This window comes from Scyliorhinus canicula, chromosome 5, assembly GCF_902713615.1.
Source record: "Scyliorhinus canicula chromosome 5, sScyCan1.1, whole genome shotgun sequence".
NCBI lineage: Eukaryota > Metazoa > Chordata > Chondrichthyes > Carcharhiniformes > Scyliorhinidae > Scyliorhinus > Scyliorhinus canicula.
Window position 1 is genome coordinate 184,510,758 of NC_052150.1, and position 22,785 is coordinate 184,533,542.

Sequence of the window (22,785 nt, forward strand, 5' to 3'; positions counted from 1 at the left end):
AACCCAGTTCTCCCCAGGATACAAAATCTGCCCAGGCCATGAGAGGATTCTTAAAAAGGAATCAGTGGGCAGCACGGTATGTTATGGGCCAGGGTTTAGAGAACCCCAAAGTGTATCATGGAGTTCACCTGATCCACAACTTTTAATAGATTGTGGTATAGGGGGCACACGGCCCACTCTACAGGTGTGGTACAGCAGAAATCGAAAAGTATTTTTTAAAGCAAAACAATGTTTATTCTATGAACTCAAGTTAACCTTTGTAAAACATACAGTGAACATCGATCAATTCAAATACAACCCCCAAAGAATACAACGCTAAGTAATCCTTAATAAATTCCCAAACAACATCCAGAAGACAAAATAAGCCCCTTTTAACAGAAGCACATCAGATTTAAATTCACTACTGAGAACATTTATAATTCTGAATTCACCAAATGATCAAGAGATAGTCTTTTCATGGCAGAGGAAACAACAGTACACCTGCTTTGTCTGGCTTCAGCTTCAACACATTTAAACAAAACCAAAAAAAAACACAGACCCACCCAAGCTTTTCTCAAAGTGAAACTAAAAAGCAGAGCCAGAGCTCAGCTCCACCCACACTCTGACATCACTGCAGCAACATGAGCAGCCAAATATTTCTTGAAGTATCATTCTCATGACAGGTAGCATAGTGGTTAGCACAGTTGCTTCACAGCTCCAGGGTCCCAGGTTCGATTCCTGGCTTGGGTTACTGTCTGTATGCAGTCTGCACGTTTTCCCCGTATGTGCGTGGGTTTCCTCCGGGTGCTTTCCACAGTCCAAAGATGTGCAGGTTAGGTGTATTGGCCATTCTAACTTGTCCTTAGTGTCCAAAAAAGGTTGGGTTACGGGGATAACGGTCATGGGGTGGAGGCGTAGGATTTAAGTGGGGTGCTCTTTCCAAAGGCCAGTGCAGAATTGATGGGCTGAATGGCCTCCTTCTGCACTGTAAATTCTATGACATTCAAGTACTCTAAAATTAAATTAAAAATAAATCCAAAAATATAACCTGACACTGATCAGCTCTAACTATCCTGAATCTCAATGCAAACTGAACTAAATTCTAACAACCCCAACCCTTCACCCCACTCCGTCTCCACTCATCTTCCTTAAAAATAAAATAGGGGGTGATGAAAACAAAACCTTCTCCTTTCACAACCACAATAACAAAAAATGAGTAAAACTATCCACGGATCAAACTGATTTTGCTGGAAAATGATCATCAACAAGGACTGCTACATCAGACTCCTATTTATTGACTACAGCTCTGCCTTCAACACCATAATCCCAGCCAAGCTCATATCAAAGCTCCAAAACCTAGGACTTGGCTCCTCGCTCTGCAACTGGATCCTCAACTTTCTGACCCACAGTCCACAATCAGAAAGAATAAACAACAACACCACCTCCACAATAGTCCTCAATACCGGAGACCCGCAAGGCTGCATACTTAATCACCTATTATACTCCCTGTACACGCACGACTGCGTAACAAAATTTGGTTCCAACTCCATCTACAAGTTTGCTGATGATACGACTATCGTGGGCCAGATCTCGAATAACGGTGAGTTAGAATACAGGAGGGAGATAGAGAACCTAGTGGAGTGGTGGCTGTGACAACAATCTATCCCTCGATGCCAGAAAAACTAAAGAGCTGTTCATGAATTCAGGAAGCAAAGTATTGTATACACCCCTGTCAGCATCAACGAGACCAAGGTGGAGATGGTTAGCAGCTTCAAATTCCTTGGGGTACACATCACCAAAAATCTGTCCTGTCTCTAGCCTGCCACATGGAGCAAGATGAGCAGACCACACCTTGGAGCTGTCCTGCCGTGATTTATTCCTTTAACTTCAACTTTTGAAATTAAACTTTAGAAAGATGTTTTTGTGTCAGAGTATATCCAATGTCTCCTATGCTATTTAATTAGCTTTTTTTGAAAAACTTAGTATTTATCTCTCTTGATCTGAAATCAAATTAAAAATAGTTATTTAATTGAAAAGTTATTTAAATCAACCCAAAATAGTTAAGGTTACATTAAAAAAATAATAATATTGAATCAAGTTAAAATTGTTATTTAAATCAAATTAAAACTAGTATTTAAATCAGTAACACCATAGATATTTAAATTTAGCCCAGCCTGCCTTTCAGCCAATCAGGTCACAGTCTCCTATGACATCACTTACTGTTTTTTTTTCAATTTTGAAACAGACTAACAACAGCCTTACCGATAGGAAGTGTCCTTCACAGGTCCGACTCCTCTCTGCTTATATTGTGTACCTTCTATTGCCCTGTTATCTATTTTCTTTTTATTTTATTTTCTTTTCTTTTCTTTTCATGTACTTGATGATCTGTTGAGCTGATCACAGAAAAATACTATTCACTGTACCTCGGTACACATGACAAACCAATAAATAGCATCCACCCTCATGCTCACATCTTGCACTCCCTTGCAGAAGATCAGCATTAATGAATAACAATCACAAGGGAGTTAGGTCCAGGATTGTTTACATAAAAAGCAGGACCAACAAGCACTCTTCAGGATCTATCAAGGATTCCAATGATGGAAGCATGAGGCACCATCACTGAGAGACTGCTGACTCTCCACTCAGGCGGTCCTCAGCCTAGGCCTGGACCAAGGGGTACAGCTCAACCTGCTCAGCCACCATCAACCCCATACAAATAGAATTGAAAATAGGGCGATATGGGACCAGCGATTAGTGGGTCCAACTGATCCCTGGCCTCAAAGATTAGACTTCTTGTGTTCTATCATGTGACCCCCTCGCCTTCCTGATTTTCCAAAACAAATCCTTTCTCTCCTATGTTATTTGTTTTTATCAGGGCACTTCTTCTTTTCCATTCTGCCTGTCCTTTTGAAATGTTGTGTACCTTGAAATATTTATTTCCCAACCTTGGTCATCTTGTAACTCTGTCACTGATAACAATTAGATTTCGACCCTTTATCTCTATTTGTGTCACTCGTTCATCTATCTTTTTGCAGATGCTTTGCATTCAGTTGAAGTGATTTCACTTTTTGTTTCACTATTATTCCCTGGATGGAACTTCTGCGCTATTGCTGTCACCTATCTCACTTAACGTGTCTTCACCCACATCAATATATTTTTCTATTGCCTCAACGGTTCTCTTTCGGATCCAAACCGTCTTCCCCCTCTGTTAGTTTAAACTAGTTTTCTATGCTGTGACAATGTTTGCTGGTGCACTCTTATGTTTGTATGCTTTATCCCTTCATGTCACGTTCTGATTACCATTACCTGTATTATTCTACACTACTGCTTTGTCCTTTTCCTTTATTTTCCAAATTTCCCCTCGTGAACCCCCATCCCCCTACCATTTAGTTGAAAGCCCTTTCAACTGCCCTTGTTATACAACTTGCCAGGGTAGTGGCTCCAGTGTAGTTCTGTACAGCAGTACAGTTCTTTCTTTCCCCAATACTGATGCCATGTCTCCCTCGCCAATCTTTGAACCGCACATTCACCTTTCTGACCTTATTCACCCTAGGCCAGTTTGTACATCGTGCACATTGTTCGTGGCACTGTAGAAATCTAGACATTATTACCTTTATGGTGCTGCTCGTTAATTAGTGTTTGGCTGCTCATATTCCCTCTGCAGAATCTGTTTCTTAGTTCTACCTCTGTTGTTCACACTCCTGCACTATTGACAAATGGATACCCTCGCACCGGACATGGAGTGCAGCCCTTCGCATTCTCTCTCAACTGCAAAGTATAGTAGCTAACTCTCTAACCCCCACCCCCCTTGCAAAAGGCTCCCTTCACCATGCTGCCATGTCCAGTTTCTCGTCCACTCTGTTGGCCCTGCTCTCATCCGTGCAATCTCCAAGAACTGCAAATCTGTTGGATAATTACTGAGGCTGAGGCTCCTACATTGCTACCTATTGAATCCTCATGCCTAACTCACTCACAATCACACCCTCCTGTCCCTGACCACACATCAAATCTTAAGTACCTAATCTCAGGGATGTGCCTGACTCTTGAGCATAAAGTTTCCAGGTAACTTTCCACCTCAAAGTATTTAGAGTTGCAGATTCTTATTACAGATGTGACTGCCGTGGATCACATTGCTTTCCACTAGCTCCCAATGCCACAGCTGCAACATATTTATTGTGTCTTATTTTTGAACTTGAAACTTAATTTGCTAAATTTCATTTGGCTGTTATCTGTGCCTGTATTGAGTAGTTTGACTTGTTCAATTATACATTTAATGCAAAACTTGAATCTCCCCAGTTCCTGCTTAAACTGCTACCCCCCTTTCAAGGGAAGAATTTTAAAACTCATCATTCATCCACCTGCACACCTAATTAACACCTTTGAACACTCAACAGCTACTGGAGCCCATAAGTCAATTTTTAAAAAGCAACACCTCCTTTCCCCTTTGCATCATATTCCTAAATCAGCATCCTTCCCTCGTTGTGTACAATCCTCATCACCTCTCCTCTTTCCTTCCAATTGATAACTTGGCTGAACATCTTGGAAAAACGTCAGCCTGGTCATTTAAGCTCATGCAGACTTCATAATGGGGATAGAGGGCTTCAACTGTTAATTGCCTGGCTGTCAGTGCGTTAACCTGCTGTTAACGGTGTCTCAGGTACTGGTAGTTCTTTGTACTGAATGCCTGATGATGCTCAAGGCACATATATATGTAGTGAGTCAGGGTAGAATTATTGGCTTGGTGAGGATCAAGTGTGGGACCTTGAGGTTACATATTCTGGTCATATATGGTTTTGCTCCGAATAATTTTGGTAAGATACCATGGAATGGGATAATGCTCAAGTGCAAAGAATAAATATGCAATAGTTGTAATGTTGGGAATAGAAACTGTTTGGAGGTAGTGATAAAGTACCATGACATATAAAAAGGATTGGAATTTAGTGGTTTGAGATTTAGAGAATGGCTGGTTATTGATGTTTGTTTTGTGTTCAAAGGTTTCTATTTTTTTTAACTGGACTACCTTAAAATTGTGTCCTACTTCAAGAATAGCTCTGCTTGTGAGCCACGGTAATGTTTGGGTGGGCAATCTTTCTTTGTGCATATGCTTTTGTGATTCTATGCTGAACAAATCCTAAGTGAAGTGATGGGGGGGGGGGGGGGGGGGGTGGTCCAAGGAGGAATTTCGAGAAGAAATAATGGAAAAGGACTTGACAGAGATGTACATTTACGGAGGCGCAGGTATATGTACTTGTGCAGTAAAATTATCTAAGATGCATTTGTGGAATTCAGTAGACCATTTAAGTACGAAGGATGATATTCAGTTCAAGGTATAATTTTCAGCAAAATCAGAGCACGAGTCCATGTTCATGAAGGCCCCGCTGTCTCAGCCTGAGGTGTGGTGAACCTCAGGTTAAACCACCACCAGTCAGCTCTCCTCAAAAGGGAAAGCAGTCGATGTCATCTTGGACTATGGAGACTTTACCTTTCTCTTTACTCACCCCCAAGGGGTAACAGTTTCTCCACATTCATTCTATTGTCACTTCATAATTTTACAGGTTTATCAGGTCTTTGATTTTTTTGAGCAAGGGCCTCAGCCTGCATAATTTTTTTAATAAATGTTTTTTATTGGGTTTTCGAGCATAGTATATTTACAAATGTACATAAAAAATAAAGAGAAAACTGATAAGATATTGTACACGAGAGAAACAACAACGCTATATAGTTAGCAAAATCACGTGATTAACAAGTAAAGAGAACCATGTAGTTGGGGGTGGGGGAGGGTGAAGTTTAAAAAGTCACCACTATTCTTAGAATTCCCCCTATACCAAAAAGGGTCGACATTCTAAGTGGTGAACAGGGATTCTCACTCCCTGACTCCTATGCAGGCTTAGGTGGGTGCTATTCAGGTCAAACTATTTTCATGTTTTCCACCGGTATAACCCATACCTTCACAGAAGACTTTTATCTACTTACTACTTAGTAGCATCGATCCTGGGTCCCGCGTTGCTAAGTAAGTAAAGTAGACTTTGTACTAACCACTGTTTCAGGTTAAAATTTTTAAGTTATTTTGTTATATATTTTTTTTAAAGATACAATCACTCTCTTTACAGAAAAGTAAAAAGATCTTGCCTCTGGATTCTCCTGGTTAGTTGAAGAGACCTTCAGGTCTCCCTTGACGATCACTTTTCCTTAGCTTTTGGTCTTCCTCATATGCATTTGCTGTTCTGCTCGGTTGCTATGCTCTATCTTTCCCATGACCGAGCTAACTCTGCTGGCTGTCCCCTTTCTTAGGGTTTTTAAAATATTTCGAACAGTTATTAAGTTTTTATGACTTTATTGTAAAGTAACTTTATTTACCCCTGATTGTAAACGGTACCTTTAATCTGAATTATTTCTAACACGACTACGTATTCATATTGAGCGTGACTTCAGTTCATCAATCTCTGATTACATTGTTTTCTTTGTGATATTCAAAAGTGCTTTGATCCCAGAGGGGTGTTACATCTGATTTCTGTTATTTCCAAAGTTGCTGTATTATCAAATAGTGCCCCCAGCTCAGAATTCTGACTCTGATTTGGGTCTAACGTGTGTTCCCATGGACACATCTCCAGGTTCCTAAATTCACCTGGTGTCAGCAGAACTTCACACCTATACATTGGTCACCTAATTCAACTGAATACATTATCCATTCTTTTCCATCTGCTTACTTAACTTCAATGAAGGTGTGAAATATTGCTTTTAGCTTTATACTAAAGATTCAACCGGTTGTTTCTTGAAAGACCAGCTTGTTTTGTTTGCTCAGCCTGCTTGACTAAGGCTATCTGCATTTTACAATCCTCTCCTGCAGCTGCTGTTAACCCTTCATGGGATTTTTCCCTACATTCTCTCATGCACTCTTAGATCAGGTATTGCCAGACTTCCATGTTTGAAATGATGTATCTTTCCATATTTTCAATTACGGGGGGGAGAAACTGAGGAGGTATATATACATCGAGGTACTGGAGATACGATTACAGTGCATCTGTACGCCGTGTTGTGCATTCTTTCATTTTTAGACTTTTTTTTGTCCAGTACAGAGAGTGAAACCAACCCCAGCAATACCAAAGTAGATCTGGGTAGGAGGAGGCTCCCCCTGACCTTGTTGCTTGCTTCTTTGTTTCTCCTGGTCGGCCTTCGCTGCCGTTGTTGCGCTTTCGCTTCTGCTTTGGCCGTTCGTCATTTTGTCCTCCTGTGCTTTCCTACTCTCTGTTACTGTGTTTACCGTGGTTGTTGTTGTTTCCTGTGCTCTCCTTCCAGCTTGTGTTCCCTCGGCACCGTTCAAATCTGTCCTCCGCCTCTGGGAAGAACCTATTCATTTGGGTTCTTGTTAAGTGGGCTCTATGTACCACCTTTAGTTGCGTCAGGTTGAGCCTTGTGCATGTGAAGGTGGAGTTGACCCGATGCAGTGCTTCACTCCAGAGTCCCCACCCTATTTTGATCCCCAGGTCTTCCTCCCATTTCTTTCTCATTCCGTCCAGTACGGTGTCAGCCCTCTCTACCAGCCGTTCATACGTGTCGCTACAGATTCCTTTACCTAGGGTGTTTGTGCCAAGTAACTCTAGTAGTGGCGGTCCTGGGTATATCCTTGTCCAAGCCTCGTTTTCTGTCCTCCCCCACGACTAGCATGTCCAGTGCATCGCAGAACCGTTTCATCCCCGACTGCCCTGCTGGGGGTTCTGAGGTGTACAGCCTTCGATACATGACCTCGAAGGTTTTGTTGATCTTTTCTGGGCCTGTTGCTAATGTGACTCTGTTGTCCCTGATTTGTGCAATTTCTCTGGTGGCAGCCTGCGTTCTCAGCTGGTGTGCCAGCAGGCTTTGTCTCTGTGCTCGTATAGGGTCCCTCGTGCCTGGGAGAGTTAGTGCACTGCTTCCCTAGTGGAGAGCAGGTCAAAGTTCCTTTGTAGCTCTTTCCTCTCTGCGAGGAGCTCTGCGGTCGGGGCCTCAGAGTATTTACAGTCTAGGTCCAGTATGGAGTCGACCAGTTGCTGCCTAGCCATCCTTTCCTCCCTATCTCTTTGCGCTTTGAAAGCGATAATTTCCCCTCTAATTACGGCCTTTCGCGCTTCCCAAAACGTGGAGGGCGAGACCTCCCCGTTTTAGTTATTCTCCGTATACTCCACTATGGCTTGTGATACCCTTTCATTGAAAGCCTTGTCGGCTAGTAGGCCAGTGTCCAACCCCCAAGTGGGGAGTTAGGCCCTGCCGTCTCCAACCTCCCGTCCATATAATGTGGACTGTGGTTGGAGATCACAATTGTGGAGTATTCCGCTTTGATCAGCCCTGGAAGCACCATTTTCCCCACCACAATTTTCTGGTATATATGTTGTGTACTGGGGAGAAGAAAGAGAACTCCTTTTCCCCTGGGTGGGTGAACCTCCAGGGGTCTACCGCACCCATCTGTTCCATAAAACGGTTGAGTTCCTTTGCCATGTTTGAGGTCTTTCCTGTTTTGGGGTTTGATCTGTCATTCATTAGGCCCTGTCCCACTCTCTCTCTTCTCTCCCCCCCCCTCCCCCCCTCCCCCCATGATTAGTTGGTGTGTCGCTATGTTGGGGATTTCCGCCGTGGTCCTTTCATGAATTTTGTGTCGTCCCAGTTGGGAGCATACACGTTGATGAGTATTGCCGGTGCCCTGTCCAGGGCCCTGCTGACCATGACATACCCCTGGATCTGTAACCTCTTCGTCGCCCTAAACATCATCCTCTGCTGATCAGTATTGCCACCCCCTGGCTCTCGTCCCGTAACAGGAATAGTCGGTCTGTCGCACCCAGTCCTTTCTTACCCGCAGTCAGTTCTACTGTCTCAGGTGCTTCTCTTGGAGGAAGACCATGACGGCTTTCATGTTTCTTAGGTGGTTGAAGACTCTGGATCTTTTCACTGGGCCGTTAGTCCCCTTAAGTTCCAGGTGACGATCCCGGCGGAGGGCTTCTGTCCCCCGCTCCTGTGGGATTAACCATACTTACCTGGTGGACGCACCCCTGCACACCGGGGTTTCCCTCTCTTAGGGGGCCATCCAAGATGGCCACTGTCACTGCTCTCCCCATGCTGTCGGGTCCCTGCTCTCCGGGGTTTCCCTTTATCCAAGGGCACCCAACATGGCCGCCAACATTACGTCCGCCACGTGGATCTGCCCCTGCACTCCGGGGTCTCCCTTTGTCCAGGGGGCACCCAGGTGGCCGCCCACTGCGCGTCAGCCACGTGGATAGGCCCCTGTACTCCCGGGTCTCCCTTCGCCTAGAGACCGTATTGGGTGGTTGCTTGCAGTGCTTCCTTGTTTCGAGTTTCTGGTTGTAACCTTATTGCTGCTCTCGTTCTAACCCTAATTTTCCCTCCCTCCCTGTGCTATGTGGTCCACCCTGGTGGGGCGCGCGCCACAGCCCTGCTCTGTTGTATACCTCCGGTACTAGCTTTCCTGCTAGTGCGGTGGACACCCCCCCCCCCCCCCCCCCCCCCCCCCACTCCGGGAGTTACTGTTTTGTTTCTCCCTCGTCCATTCTCTATGGTTCCTGACCGTTCTCCCCCCATTTCCCTTCTCTCGTTCTCTCGTACTGGGCCATCGTCTGCCACCTGAAACACACCCTTGTTCAGGGTGTGTTTCCTGTTTTTTTGGGGGGAGGCTAGATGTCACCATCTCGCCTCTTTCTCCCCCCCCCCCCCCCGGTTGCTCCTTGCCTGGGGCCATTTATTACTTCCCCTGTTGTCTGTTTTCCAGCTCGCATTCCTTGACAACCTTGTTTGCCTCAGCGGGTGTGAAGAAATACTCTTTGTCCTGATATGTGACCGAGAATTTTGCTGGGTACAGCATACCAAAGCGTACGCCGTTCTTATAAAGGGCTGCTTTCGCTCCGTTAAAGTTAGCCCGTTTCCTGGCTCGGTCCGTCCCAATGTCTTGGTATATCCTGATGCCCTTCCCATTGGCAGTTCTTGGTCTGTCTGGCCCAGCTCGGGATTGTTTCCCGGTCTTGGTACCGATGCAGTTTGGCTATTACTACCCTCGGTTGCTCCCTGGCTTTGGGTTTCAGGCGCAGCGACGGGTGTGCCCTGTCCATCTCTGGTGGGTTGGGAAAAGTTTCCCGCCCCACCAGGTTGCCCAGCGTCTCGGATTGGATTGGATTTGTTTCCGTGGAGTCCCTGCCTTCGATACCCTCCGGTAGGCCCACAATCTGTACGTTTTGCCTTCTCGAGCGGTTCTCTTGGTTGTCCACTTTGCCCTGCGTCATGACCAGCCTCACCACCTCCTTTTCCAGTGCCGTGACCCGATCACACTTGTCAGTTGCGGCGTTTTCCAACTCTTTAATGGTCGCCTCTTGGGCTTCCAGTCTCTTCTCTGCTCTGCTCAGGGCGAGCTGTATTTCGGCCAGGGTCTTGGCCACCTCTGCCTTCACCGCGGCCTCCATGTATGCTTTCACCTCTGCTTTTATTTCCTGCTGGTGCTCCCTCAACGCCTCGGTGAAGGATGTCTTCCAGTTCCCTCCTGGTACACGGGGAATTTGCTCCTGCTTGTCCTGCTCTTTTCATTTCGGCAAAGCTTCCGCTCCTCCGCCTCGTGTGCCGGTCGGCTCATCTGTGTGTGTGTTCGCCCCTGGCCCCTTCTGCGCCTGGTGTCTGTTCTGCCTCTACCTTGGTTTCCTTCGGGCACTTTCGCTTCTGGTCTCTCGCTTTCTTCCTTTCCTTGTCTTATTAAAGTTTGGAATTGGATTGCTGCGTCTTTTTAGCGCGTTTTGCTGAATCGTGGCTGTTTTTCGGATCCACGGGAGGATAGCCACCTTACATGCGACTGCTCAGCACGTTGTCATCACCGGAGGTCAGCCTGCACAATTTTGCATGACAGTTGCATCCTCTGAATTTTGTACTGTAACATTGATACGGATCTTATTTACACAAAAGTGAGCCTTTTGGTGCTATGGACACCAGAAAGTTACAAGTGTTTCCGAACCAAGGTTTTGTATGAAGTTAACATGACTTCTCTGCTTTTTCATTCTATTTCTCTCAAAATTAATGATAGATGTAAATGCAAGTTTTTTTCGATGACGTTGCATTTTTTTTTTTGCTGCTTTGTGGGATTTGTCCGTCTCTATTTCCAGATCTCTGCTTATCTCATTCTCCACTTTGATTTAAGGGCTGATTTAGCTCAGTGGGCTAGACAGCTGGTTTGTGATGTAGAACAAGGCCAGCAGCGCAGGTTCAATTCCCATACCAGCTGAGAATTCTGAATTCTCCCTCTCTATCCGAACTGCTGTCGGAATGTGGCGGCTAGGGGATTTTCACACTAACTTCATTGCAGTGTTAATGTAAGCCTACTTGTGACAATAAAGATAATTTACATCAACCTCATTTAGTTTCTTATTCTGGAACAATGTGAACTATTTCACATTTGGTTATATTTGAAACTACAGCATAGTGCTATCACCTCTGAATCACGAGGTTTTGTCTTATCTTTTTTCTGGGCCTGAGCACAAAAATCAATGCTGATGTTCCAGTGCAATGCTGACACTGAGGATGTGCTACACTGTCAGGCATGTCATATTTCTAATGTATTAAACCGAGGCCCTGTTGATCTCCTCATGTGGGTTTAAATTATTCTTTGGCACTGATGGGCAGGGGAGTTCTGTCCAATATCCCAGCCAATGTTTATCCCTCAATCAACATCACAAAAGCAGATTATATGGTCATTATCACCTTGCTGTTTGGGAGGTTGTTTTGTCCAGATTGGCTGTTGAGTTTCCTATTCCAACAGAAAGTATACTTCCAAAGTATTAAATTCATTGTTATAAAGTGTTTGGGAAATTGTTTTGGGACGACCAATGGTTATAAAGGGCCCTAAAGAAATGCAAGTTTTTCTTTGCAATCCTGTTTTCCTGCATGTATTTTTTAAATGTATTTTGTTAGAAACCCGTATCAAGGGCGGCACGGTGGCGCAGTGGGTTAGCCCTGCAGCCTCACGGCGCCGAGGTCCCAGGTTCGATCCCAGCTCTGGGTCACTGTCCGTGTGGAGTTTGCACATTCTCCCCGTGTTAGCGTGGGTTTCACCCCCACAACCCAAAGATGTGCAGGGTAGGTGGATTGGCCACACTAAATTGCCCCTTAATTGGAAAAAATTAATTGGGTACTCTAAATTTATTTTTTTAAAAAGAAACCCGTATCAAAGCAGGTTACAGCAAATATACACCCTGGGAAACATACTTCCCAACAATCAACTATGCAGTCTGTACAGATTTTTCCCCTTTTTCATTTCCCCCCTTTTTCATTTCCGCCCTCCCTCCCCATGATGAACAGCCCCTCAAACACGGTCGCAAACATCCCCCACCTTTTCTCAAACCCGCCTGCTGAGCCCCTTAACTTTATTTTCTCCAATTGCCGGAAGTCGTACAGATCACCCAACCATGCCGCTACTCCCCGTGGCAATGCCGACCGCCACTCCAGCAAAATTTGCCACTATGCAGTCAGAGGCGAAGGCCACAACATCAGCCTTCCTCCTCTCCATGAGCTCCGGCTTCTTTGGAACCTCATGTATCACCACAAAAGGAGGTCCTCAACCTCCTCCACTACCCTGGCTAAGACCATGAACACTCCCACTCAGAATCTTGCCAATTTTTCGCAACTCCAAAACATGTGCGTGTGATTCGCTAGCCCCCACCCACACCTCTGACACTCATCTGCTACCCACCTGAAAGAACCCACTCATTCTCCCCAGTTCATATGCACCTTGTGCACCATCTTAAACTGTATCAGGCTCATCCTTGCACGAAAGGAGGTCCAGTTTTACCCTTTGCAGTGCCTCACTCAATCCCTAATTGATCTCTCCTCCCAACTCCGCTTCCCATTTCTCCTTGATCTTCACCACCCACTCATCTCCCTGCTCCCCCAGCTACTTCCCCAATTCTTCCCTCCACTTCCACATCTGGAAGCAGCAGTCGCTCCAGCATGGTGTATCCCGGCAACCTAGGGAACCCCCTCCAGACCTTTCGCGCAAAGTCCCTAACCTGCAGATACCTGAACTCGTTCCCCCCTCGCCAGCTCTACCCTCCCCCTTAGCTCCACCAGACTGGCGAACCCTTCCTCCAAATACAAATCCCTCACCATGACCAGCCCCACTTCCCTCCACCTCCTGTATACACTATACAAACCCCCCCCCCCCCCCCCCCGCTCAAACCCATGATTCTCGCACAGCAATGTTAGCACCGACATCCAATAAAATGCCCCCCCCCCCCCTCAAACCCATGATTCTCGCACAGCAATGTTAGCACCGACATCCAATAAAATGCATCCTCAGCTGATTCCATATCTTAGCCGTGGACTGCACCACTGGGCTTCAAACTAGACACCCGACAAGATTCCTCCATCATCCTAACCCACTCTACCCCTTCTCCGACCCACCACCGCTGCATCTTGTCAACATTCGCCGCATGATAATGAAGCAAGTTTGGCAACGGCAACCTCCCCACTGTTGGCACCTTCCCCGTCCACACAAAGTTAGAGATGATCGTGTCCACTTTCCGAAAAAAGGCCGTTGGGAAAAGATCAGGAGAGCCTGAAAGATAAACAAGAACCTCGGCAGAATATTCATTTTCACCACTTGGACCCTCCCCGCCAACGTTAAGTGCAGTGTATCCCACCGATCCTCCCTGTCCTCCTCCACCAGCTTTGTTAAGTTCTACTTATGGAGCCCCGTCCATTCCTGCGCTACCTGAATCCCCAAATACCTCAACCTATCCCTCGCTACCGTAAATGGCATCCCCCCTAAAATTAGACTACTGTCCCAGCTCATTCACTGGGAATTTTGCTTTTCCCAACATTCAGTTTGTATCCTGAGAACACTCCAAACCTCCCCAGCAGGCTCATAATCCTTCCCATCCTCTCGAACGGATCCGAAACATACAACAAGAAGTCATTGGCATAGAGCGACACCCGATGCTTCCTCTGTTCCCTCACAATCCTCCGCCACTCCGCTGGCCCCCTGAGAGCCATCGCCAATGGTCTATGGCCAGCGGAAACAGCAATGGCGACAGTGGGCCCCCCTGCCTTGTACCCCTGTGTCAGTCAAAGCTTTGTGAGCTCATATCATTCGTCCTCACCCTAGCTCTTGGTACCACATACAGCAACTGTACCCATGCCACAAATCTCGGCCCAAACCACAAACCTTCCCAGAACTTTGAACAAGTACCGCCACTCCACCCGATCAAATGCCTTCTCCGCGTCCATGGACACCACCAACTCCGGTACCAGAGCCCTGACGGATTTATCACCACATTCAACAGCTATCTTATATTACTCGCAAGCTACCTGCCCTTCACGAAGCCTGTCTGATCTTCTGCAACCACCCCTGGGACACAGTCCTCAATCCACCCCACCAATAACTTAGCCAATACTTTCACAACTGTGTTCAGTAGTGATATGGGTCTATACGACCCATATTCCACTGGATCCTTCCCTTATTTTGGGATTAGCGTGATTACTGCTTGCGTCGTCTCTGGCAACTCCCCTTCTCCGGTGCTTCATTAAATGCCCCCAACAGATGTGGTGCCAGGTCTATCGCAAATTCATTATAAAATTCCGCCGGATACCCATCTGGCCCCAGGGCCTTCCCCAACTTCATAGCCCTGATACTGTCCAGCACCTACCTGAGCCCCAGTGGATCCTCCAACGCCTGCCTCTTTGCTTCCTCCACCTGGGGAAATTCCAGCTCATCCAGAAACCACCTCGTGTTCCCCTCAACTCCCCGCCTCGTAAAGTCCCTGGTAGTACTCCCTAAATGCCTCATTTGTCTTCCCTGGCTCCAACACCACATCCCCAGCCCCAGTCCGTATCTTCAATATTTCCCTGGACGCAGCCTGCTTCCGCTGCTGGTGCGCCAGCATGCGGTCGCCTTATCCCCATACTCATATTGCACCCCTCTTGCCCGAACAGTTGCCCTGCCGTCCTTCCCGTTGTCAGCATGTCAAACTGCCCCTGCAACTTTTTCCTCCTCGCCAATCCCTCCACGGTGGGCACCCTCAAATATTCCCTGTCCACCTCCACTATCTCGCTCACTAAACGGTCATGTTCCGCCCTCCTTTCCTTATCTGCACGAGCCGTAACAAAATAATTTCTCCCCTGACCACTGACCATTTTCTCAAAAAATGCCTACTGACACCTCCCCATTCTGATTCAACTCCACTCACTCCTTAATCGCAGCCCACACCTTATCAGAAACCTTCATCCACCAACAACCCCGAATCAAACCTTCACCCCGGCCTCTGCTCTCACCCCGTTCTAAACCGAATATTCAGCCAGTGGGGTGCATGGTCCGAGATAACTATCTCCGCATACTCTGCCCCTCCACCCCCACCAAAATTTCCCGACTCACTACAAAGTAGTCAATCCTCGAATACACCTTTATAGGCGTGTGAAAAGAAGGAATATTCCCTTCCCCTTGGCTTCTGAAAACGCCATGGATCCACCATACCCATCCTCTCCATAACCCCCCACCAGCACCCTTGTCATTCATACCCTACCCATACCCTACCAATCGACCTGGGGCTTGACCTATCCACCTTCGGCTCCAGGCCACAGTTAAAATCTCCTCCCATGATCAACTAATGCGTGGCCAAATCCGGGATCACTGCCAGCAGCCCCCTCATAAAACCCACATCATCCCAATTTGGGGCATACACATTTACCAACACTACCGGTGCTCCTTCCGATATCCCACTCACAATCTAATATCTCCCACCCGGATCCCTCACCTCCTTAGCACTCTCAAATCCCATTTTTGTTGCTCATTAAAATCACAACTCCCCTCAATTTCAAATCAAACCCCGAGTGAAAAACCTGCCCAACCCACCCCTTCCTTATCCTAACCTGGTCCTTCACACAAAGATGCGTCCCCTGCAGAAAGACCACCCCCGCTTTCAGGTTCCTGAGGTGCGCGAACACCCGTGACCTTTTAACCGGCCCATTCAGTCCCCGGACGTTCCATATTTTCAGCCTTACAGTCCATCATTCCCTCTACAGTCCATCATCTTCCCGACTTAACTCCCACCCCCTTAATTCCACCCTATACCTTGCCCATCCAAAAGTGGCCCCTTTCTCTGCCCATTTTAGTACAGCTAAAATTTTAAGTTGAGCATTTGTCCAAGTGTAGAAAGATGAACTATTTCTCCTTTTTCTTATTGCTGCGGATCTTCAATACCTATTTATCTGTTTTTTTTATTTTATGTTTAGGCATCTCGACTGAGAGAAGAAGCACATAACATGGGAAGCATTCACATATCTGAAATTTGTACTGAGCTTAAAAATTTAAGGTCTTTGGTTCGAGTATGTGAAATCCAAGCAACTTTGCGTGAGCAAAGGTAAGCAACTCTTCTGCGTGATTTATTTGAGCATCATTTTGCAGGAGATTTAAACCCCTTTAAATATTGCTGGCTTTTTGTGTAGCATTCAACAATTTTGGTTCTGTCCCATGTGTATTTTGGGTAAATGCAATAATCACAAAATGGGACGATAGATTGTGGTTAGCAGTTGTTAAATATATAATTTGAATGCAATCCTAACTGTTTAAAGGCACTGGCTTTATTAGTTTGTTGTAACCTGTGTAGTGTATTGCAGTTTGGCTTCAATAAGAGAAGGGGAAGCGTTGTCTCAGCGTTCTGCTGTATAATCTAGCCCTTTTCATTGCGAAGCCTCCAATCAAGTTCCTCTTCTCAACATGGAGAACTAAGAGATGAAAACAAAGGGGGGCAAATTTTTGACATTTTATGCAGCATCTGATTCTGTGCGCGCATTTTACATGTGAACTTTCGGAAAATAAAATGATTTCCTCATTGTCCAAGGATAGAAGCTCAATTGAAGGCAAATATATTTTAAAGTGACAAATAATGGACAGTGGTGGATTAAGAGCTGAAATAGACCCTGTTGCAAAGTTAACTTATTATGTTTGTAGTGGTGAGAAGGTTGCATTTGTAAAGCTCAAATTTAATAACTCTTACCAAATAAAGTAAATTTGATAATTTCATACATTCAAATGAGACATAAACATGCATCGTCTTCTTTGAGAGCAAACAAGATAATTTTAAAAATCTTTCAATTTGTCTATATTTGTTTTAAACTTCAGTGTTATAACATATACTATGTTACTAACTGTTAGTTTTATCCCTCCCCTTTTTTTTGACAGGATACTATTCTTGAGACAACAAATTAAAGAACTTGAAAAACTGAAGAATCAAAATTCCTTTATGGTGTGAGGACTTGTGAAGAAATTGCACATGGTTTAAAGCCAGGGACTGTAAACGTTTGCCCAGTCTTAAACTAAAATTTGAGCTGCGTTTGAGAAGGCTTTGGACCGTGGAGCTGGGCAAAGGGGTGGATTGGGAAGGGGATATGGAGGGTTCTGATTCAGGGGAGATAAGTGGTTGATTTGTAAACCCTTGAAATGTAGATTTCTTGTAGATGTATTCTTCACGTTGTAAATATGTTTTGTAGAGTGAAGCCATGGGAAGCCATGTGTATCAGAGCTTTGACATCTGAACTAATCAATGCTGAGGTGGCTAAATACCTAGCCTTTTACATGTTAACTTGTCTGCAAACTAGCTTTGGTAATTTTCATCATTCAGTGATACGCATTTCCTAGAATCCTGGCATCAGCCAGTGTGCATCACGGCTGCAACAACTGGAACAGTTTGGTCAGTACACAAATTAGCATGGAGCACCTTCAGATTCCACAGACCCAGTCAGGAGCAGCTCTGCAGACAGCTTTCTTCATTGCAAGGCAGTTACAATTTTTTTTCTTAAGACATTGTGGTCAAGGCACTTGGGTTCACCAACTTTTCATTCCTCTGTACAGCAGTTCATTAGTGATGTGCTGTTGTATGGAAAAAAAAATACAGGTTGTTGCAGTAGGTAAAGTACAAATTGATTTCTTGTATGCCTACCTAATTGCTGTGTATTTGCATTTGTGCCCTGTTTTAAAACAAAAAAAATGGGAGCGAAGAAAGATTGATACAGGGCATGTGTGTATTTATTAAGCGGCAGAAGCCACTCGAAGGATAGTGACAGAAGCCCAATGTTATTTGCTAACATTGTTGACGATGGAAGAAAGCCGGTCAGTCATGAAAAGATGTATGTAAATATAATAAACTTTTGTTGTTTAAAGCACTGGGTACCCTTCTTTTTATTCAGCTGTGCATACAGGAAGCTGAACTGCTCTGGCAAACCTGATTGGGAGCAATCCTTGTTGGATGCTTGTTTTTCTTTGTATAGAACTCTAGCTTTCCAGAAGAGATCATTTTGTGCAAATATGAATGACAGAAGAACTTTTTTTTTTCTTTTTGTAAGTGATTCAATGACTAAAACAAGAATTTCAACAACGGTTTTGGATTCCTTGCCTGTAATTGGCTTGTGCAAAGTCTGGTTTACCTGTATTGCTATAATGACACGTTTAATTTGAAGGATGTTTGTGTTGTAGCTAACTGTGCAAGTAAGGTGCTGACTGCTGTTCTTTTGCCATCACAATACGCTAGATCTGTGTAATTTGAGCACACAACCATCATTGGAAAATGATGGTGGAGCTCAGCTTTGTATATTGTTTCCTAAAGTATATAAAAAAATAAAACTATGCTACCACTGGTTATGCTCACTTTTCTTTCATGTGGAGGTTTACCTGAGATTTGGCACAGTTTATTAACCAAAATCTTTGCTCAGATGATTAAGGAACATATTTTTAACCAATATTGCCTTATTAACAAAATTTACCTTCCAGCCTTTCTTGTGCGAGCACTTCATTTTATTTAAGCAGGGATTTTGATGTCCTTTAGAAGAAATGTAATACTTGAAAACATTTTTATGAAGGATAGATTATTGATTTGTAGTTCAACTTGCTCTCAGTCTTGAATTAGTTCCAAATTATGATTGTGGTAAATTACGTATGTGCCCACTAAGCCCACACACAGTGGTCACTTATGTGAATAGATTTTACCATTTAATTCAGTTTGAACAAAAGCAAGGGTACCAATTAAATTCTTGCCACTTTTGTGATCAACTGAGTAACAGTAGTAATTACTTAATAAATTGCTTCTCTTCAGTAGGCATTCTATTCTTTCTCAAGTTTTTGCTTGAAGCAGTCATTGTATTCATGTGTCTTTTTATAGTTTTCAGAGATGTCATTTGTGTCTTTAAACCTGCAAGTTAAACTTTTGAAAAATGATTTTAATTTCTATTCAGATAATCATTCCTTTGGAAACTGGTGTTGGGGAGTTTGTTTACTAACCACTCACCGAAGTTGATCAAATCAAAACCTGGTTCTGAAAATGAGCATTGTAATATTGGTGCAATGCAATTTTGAACAACTCGCTCCACATTCTGACCAATTTTCTAAAATATTTTGTTTGATTCTAGGTGACTTTTGAAAATGGTGTAACTGGAAGGTATATACATCATTCTTTCAGTTTTTATAAATCCTTCCTTTACAGCTTAAATGTAATATTTTGAATAATATTTGGCTGGCTCTTTGCTTTCCATATTTATTAAAAAAATATTTGCCATGTCGTCTTGTGGAGCAAACAACGTGAGATTGTCAAAACTTTACATGATGGGTTAGATAGGAATAGCAGAACAAACTGATTATCCCTGTTGAGCCCCACAATTGAGGTAGGTCGGCTTGGAATGCAGAAACATAAATATGTAGTTTTACTACAGCATCAATGCTCCCCTTGCCTCATTGAGGTATCCTTGAATACCTGGAAATTGTACATTTTGGGTGCTGTATTTATAGTGAGGTAGTCCAGCACATTACGTTTGAATTTTTCATTGAACGTCAGCTACATATGGTATCCATATAACCCTGGCAGATGCTTTTGGATGATTTCTTCATGGCTGCACTTCTTCCATGGCTTCCTGCAGCCATGAATTCTGATTCAAATGTCAAAATAGCAAGAAGCTAGATGCTTTTTTGGGTCAACTAGATTGCAAGTTCTGGGTGTTTCCATATGCATAAATTATAGCATCTTTTTAGCATTAGATTACCATCATTTGTATCATAAATGCTGTTATGGCAAGAATTAAGGTATATATTAACTTGTTTAAATGGATTTGGATATTGATTTAGCAAACTTTTTGAAGTTCATACTTTGGTATAGCTGGCATTATAGCTTAAGAATGAGTCATAAATACTTTAAAAAAGAAGGTGCTTTGCAAGCCTTGTGGAGTGAAGTGTTGCACAGAGTGGAGGTGCGGTGACATCTGAGTGCGATGTAGACAGCGTGCTACGTTGGGAACTTGGTACAGCCATGTTCAAGGCAGGAGAGTGTCAAGGCAGGAACTTAGTAAACTTCAGTTGTCTAAATTAATTTGAGTCCGAGTTGCAAACATAATGGCATCAGAAAGTGGGAGAATTACCAGGACAGTTTTTTTGTTTCAGAACGCAAGCACGCCTATTGGGATTGGCAGAGTGTTGTAGTTGGTCAATGGTCAGGGACTGGAGAATGAGTGCAAGTGAAGCAGATATGGGGAACCTGTAAGAAGCAATTCAGAAGCAAAAAATAATTGTGGGGATAGTGTAGCCAGGGGGACCAGATTCTGTTCGCTAGTTCTCTGCAGCTGCAACCAGGAGCTCCGAAATCTACGCAGTGTTAGGGCTAGAACATTTCGGCTGGAGACTAACTTGGTGAGGGAGGATGGCAGTTCACATGGGAATGAACAAAATAGGTAGAACAAGGATTGATATTCTGCTGAGAAATTGGGGTCCAAATTGAAAGGATAATCACCTCTGGATTGTTACCTGACCCATGAGCCAATTGGCATAGGATGGGCTCTATTTATACTTGGCTGTAACCATTTTCCTGGCCAATCATATAACTAGACTTGTTGGGGGGGGGGGGGGGGGGGGGGGAATGATGCCGTTAGGATTTGGGTGAACAGATTTAGAATCCAAAGAGAAATGTCAAGGCGTAGGGGCAATGTGGCTAAAGACAAGAGTGGGACAGGAAGAGTCCGAGTTTAACGGTAATTGTGCATCAATGAATAAGGTCCGTTCAGGAAATAGTATGAAACTGAATGAGCGAAACATCTGCAATTTAGTAGATGAAGTAGTGGCACGAGCCAGAGATTTAGATCTGATTGTCATTACTGACACATGGTTACAAGGTAGCAAATGTTGGGAAATATAAATTTTGGGGTACAATATTTCAGAAAGACATGCAATGGCAAAGGAGAAGGGGTAGTAAAGGATAGCATAAGAACATGAAAGGACCTGGGCTCAGGATCATGAAGTTGAATCTGGGTGGAGATTAGGAGTAGCAAAACCTAGAGAAGACTGGTGGGGATAATTTATAGGCCCGTTAACTGTAGTTAGACTGGACAGAGCATTAAATAAGTTTATTTGAGTTTGGAACAAAGGCCACGTAAAACATCTTTGGGACTGGGACAGTCAAATTAGCAAGGGTGGTCAAGAAGATAAGTTTGTGTCATCATTTTGAGAGTTTCCTGGAGCAATGCATCATAGAACCAACCAGGAAAAGAGCCAATTAATAATCTTTATTGTCGCAAGTAGACTTACATTAACACTGCAATAAAGTCACCGTAAAAAGCCCGTAGTTGCCACACTCCGGTGCCTGGTCGGGGACACTGAGGGAGAATTCAGAATGTCCAATTCACTGAACAGCACGTCTTTCGGGACTTGTGGGAGGAAACCGGAGCACCCGGAGAAAACACGTGCAGATGGGGAGAACATGCTAATTCCGCACAGACAGTGACCCAAGCCAGGAATCTAACTTGGGACCCTGGTGCGGTGAAGCAACAGTGCTAGCCACTGTGGTCCCATGCCACCCTGGTAAACCTTGTATTGTGTACAGGCAGGGTTAATTAGTAATGTCATAGCAAAAGACCTGCTGTTACTCTTTTTCAAATGCATGTTAGAACACTCAATCTGCTTTTAAATTCTTGGCAGGGAGTGGAGAAATCATGGGGAATGAGGAAATGACTGGGGCATTGAACAATTTTGTGTCTGCATAAGCTGCATAAATGGAGCGTAACCTCAGGAGTGAAGAAATAAAAGTAATTAATATCAGCAGAGAAAAGTATTGCTGAAATTTAAGGAAGCAAAATCCAACAAATAGTAGGGACCTGATGGCTTGTACCGCAGGATTCTAAAACAGATGGCTGTCGAGATAGTGGATGTGCTGGCTATGATTTTCTGAAATTCCTTCGATTCAGTTGGCAAGTGGAACACAATTTTGCAAGGTGGGGGAGGGGGGTGTGGCTGATGGATAGAAAACAGTGAATTTCAGGCCAGTTAGCTTAAAGCACTTGTTGGAAAATGCTGGAATCCATTATTAAGGAAGTCTTAGCAATGCACTTATTATTAGAACAAATCAACATGCTTTTGCGAAAGGAAATTACTAATTTTTTTTTAAGTTTTGAGGATGTAACTGGTCAGGCAGATAAGGGGAACTAGTAGATATAGTATAGTTGGATTAATGAAGGGCATTCAGTAGGATACTGCAAAAAAGTTGAATACATCAGATAAGGGCTTCTGCAGTTGTGATAATAAATTAGCTTGGATAGAGGATTGATTGGACAAGAAATAAAGAATAAGGATCAATAGGATAAATGAAATGAAAATCGCTTATTGTCACGAGTAAGCTTCAATGAAGTTACTGTGAAAAGCCCCTAGTCGCTACATTCCGGCGCCTGTTCGGGGAGGCTGGTACGGGAATCGAATTGTGCTGCTGGCCTGCTTGGTCTGCTTTAAAAGCCAGCGATTTAGCCGTGTGAGCTAAACCACGGTGTGAC

General features: G+C 44.3%; 1 protein-coding gene across 3 annotated transcripts in view; it reads left to right on the forward strand.

Moving 5' to 3' along the window:
- Positions 1–18,625, forward strand: part of waca (WW domain containing adaptor with coiled-coil a) — a 148,928-nt gene extending 130,303 nt beyond the window's left edge. For 2 of the 3 annotated variants that reach the window (XM_038798211.1, XM_038798213.1), the window contains 2 exons: positions 16,225–16,352; positions 17,174–18,625. In XM_038798211.1, the coding sequence (XP_038654139.1) occupies positions 16,225–16,352; positions 17,174–17,243 (198 nt within the window). In that variant the 3' untranslated portion in view covers positions 17,244–18,625. The remainder of the gene's footprint in view (positions 1–16,224; positions 16,353–17,173) is intronic. The other variant, XM_038798212.1, reaches the window with a different exon arrangement.
- The last annotated feature ends 4,160 nt before the right edge of the window (positions 18,626–22,785 follow it).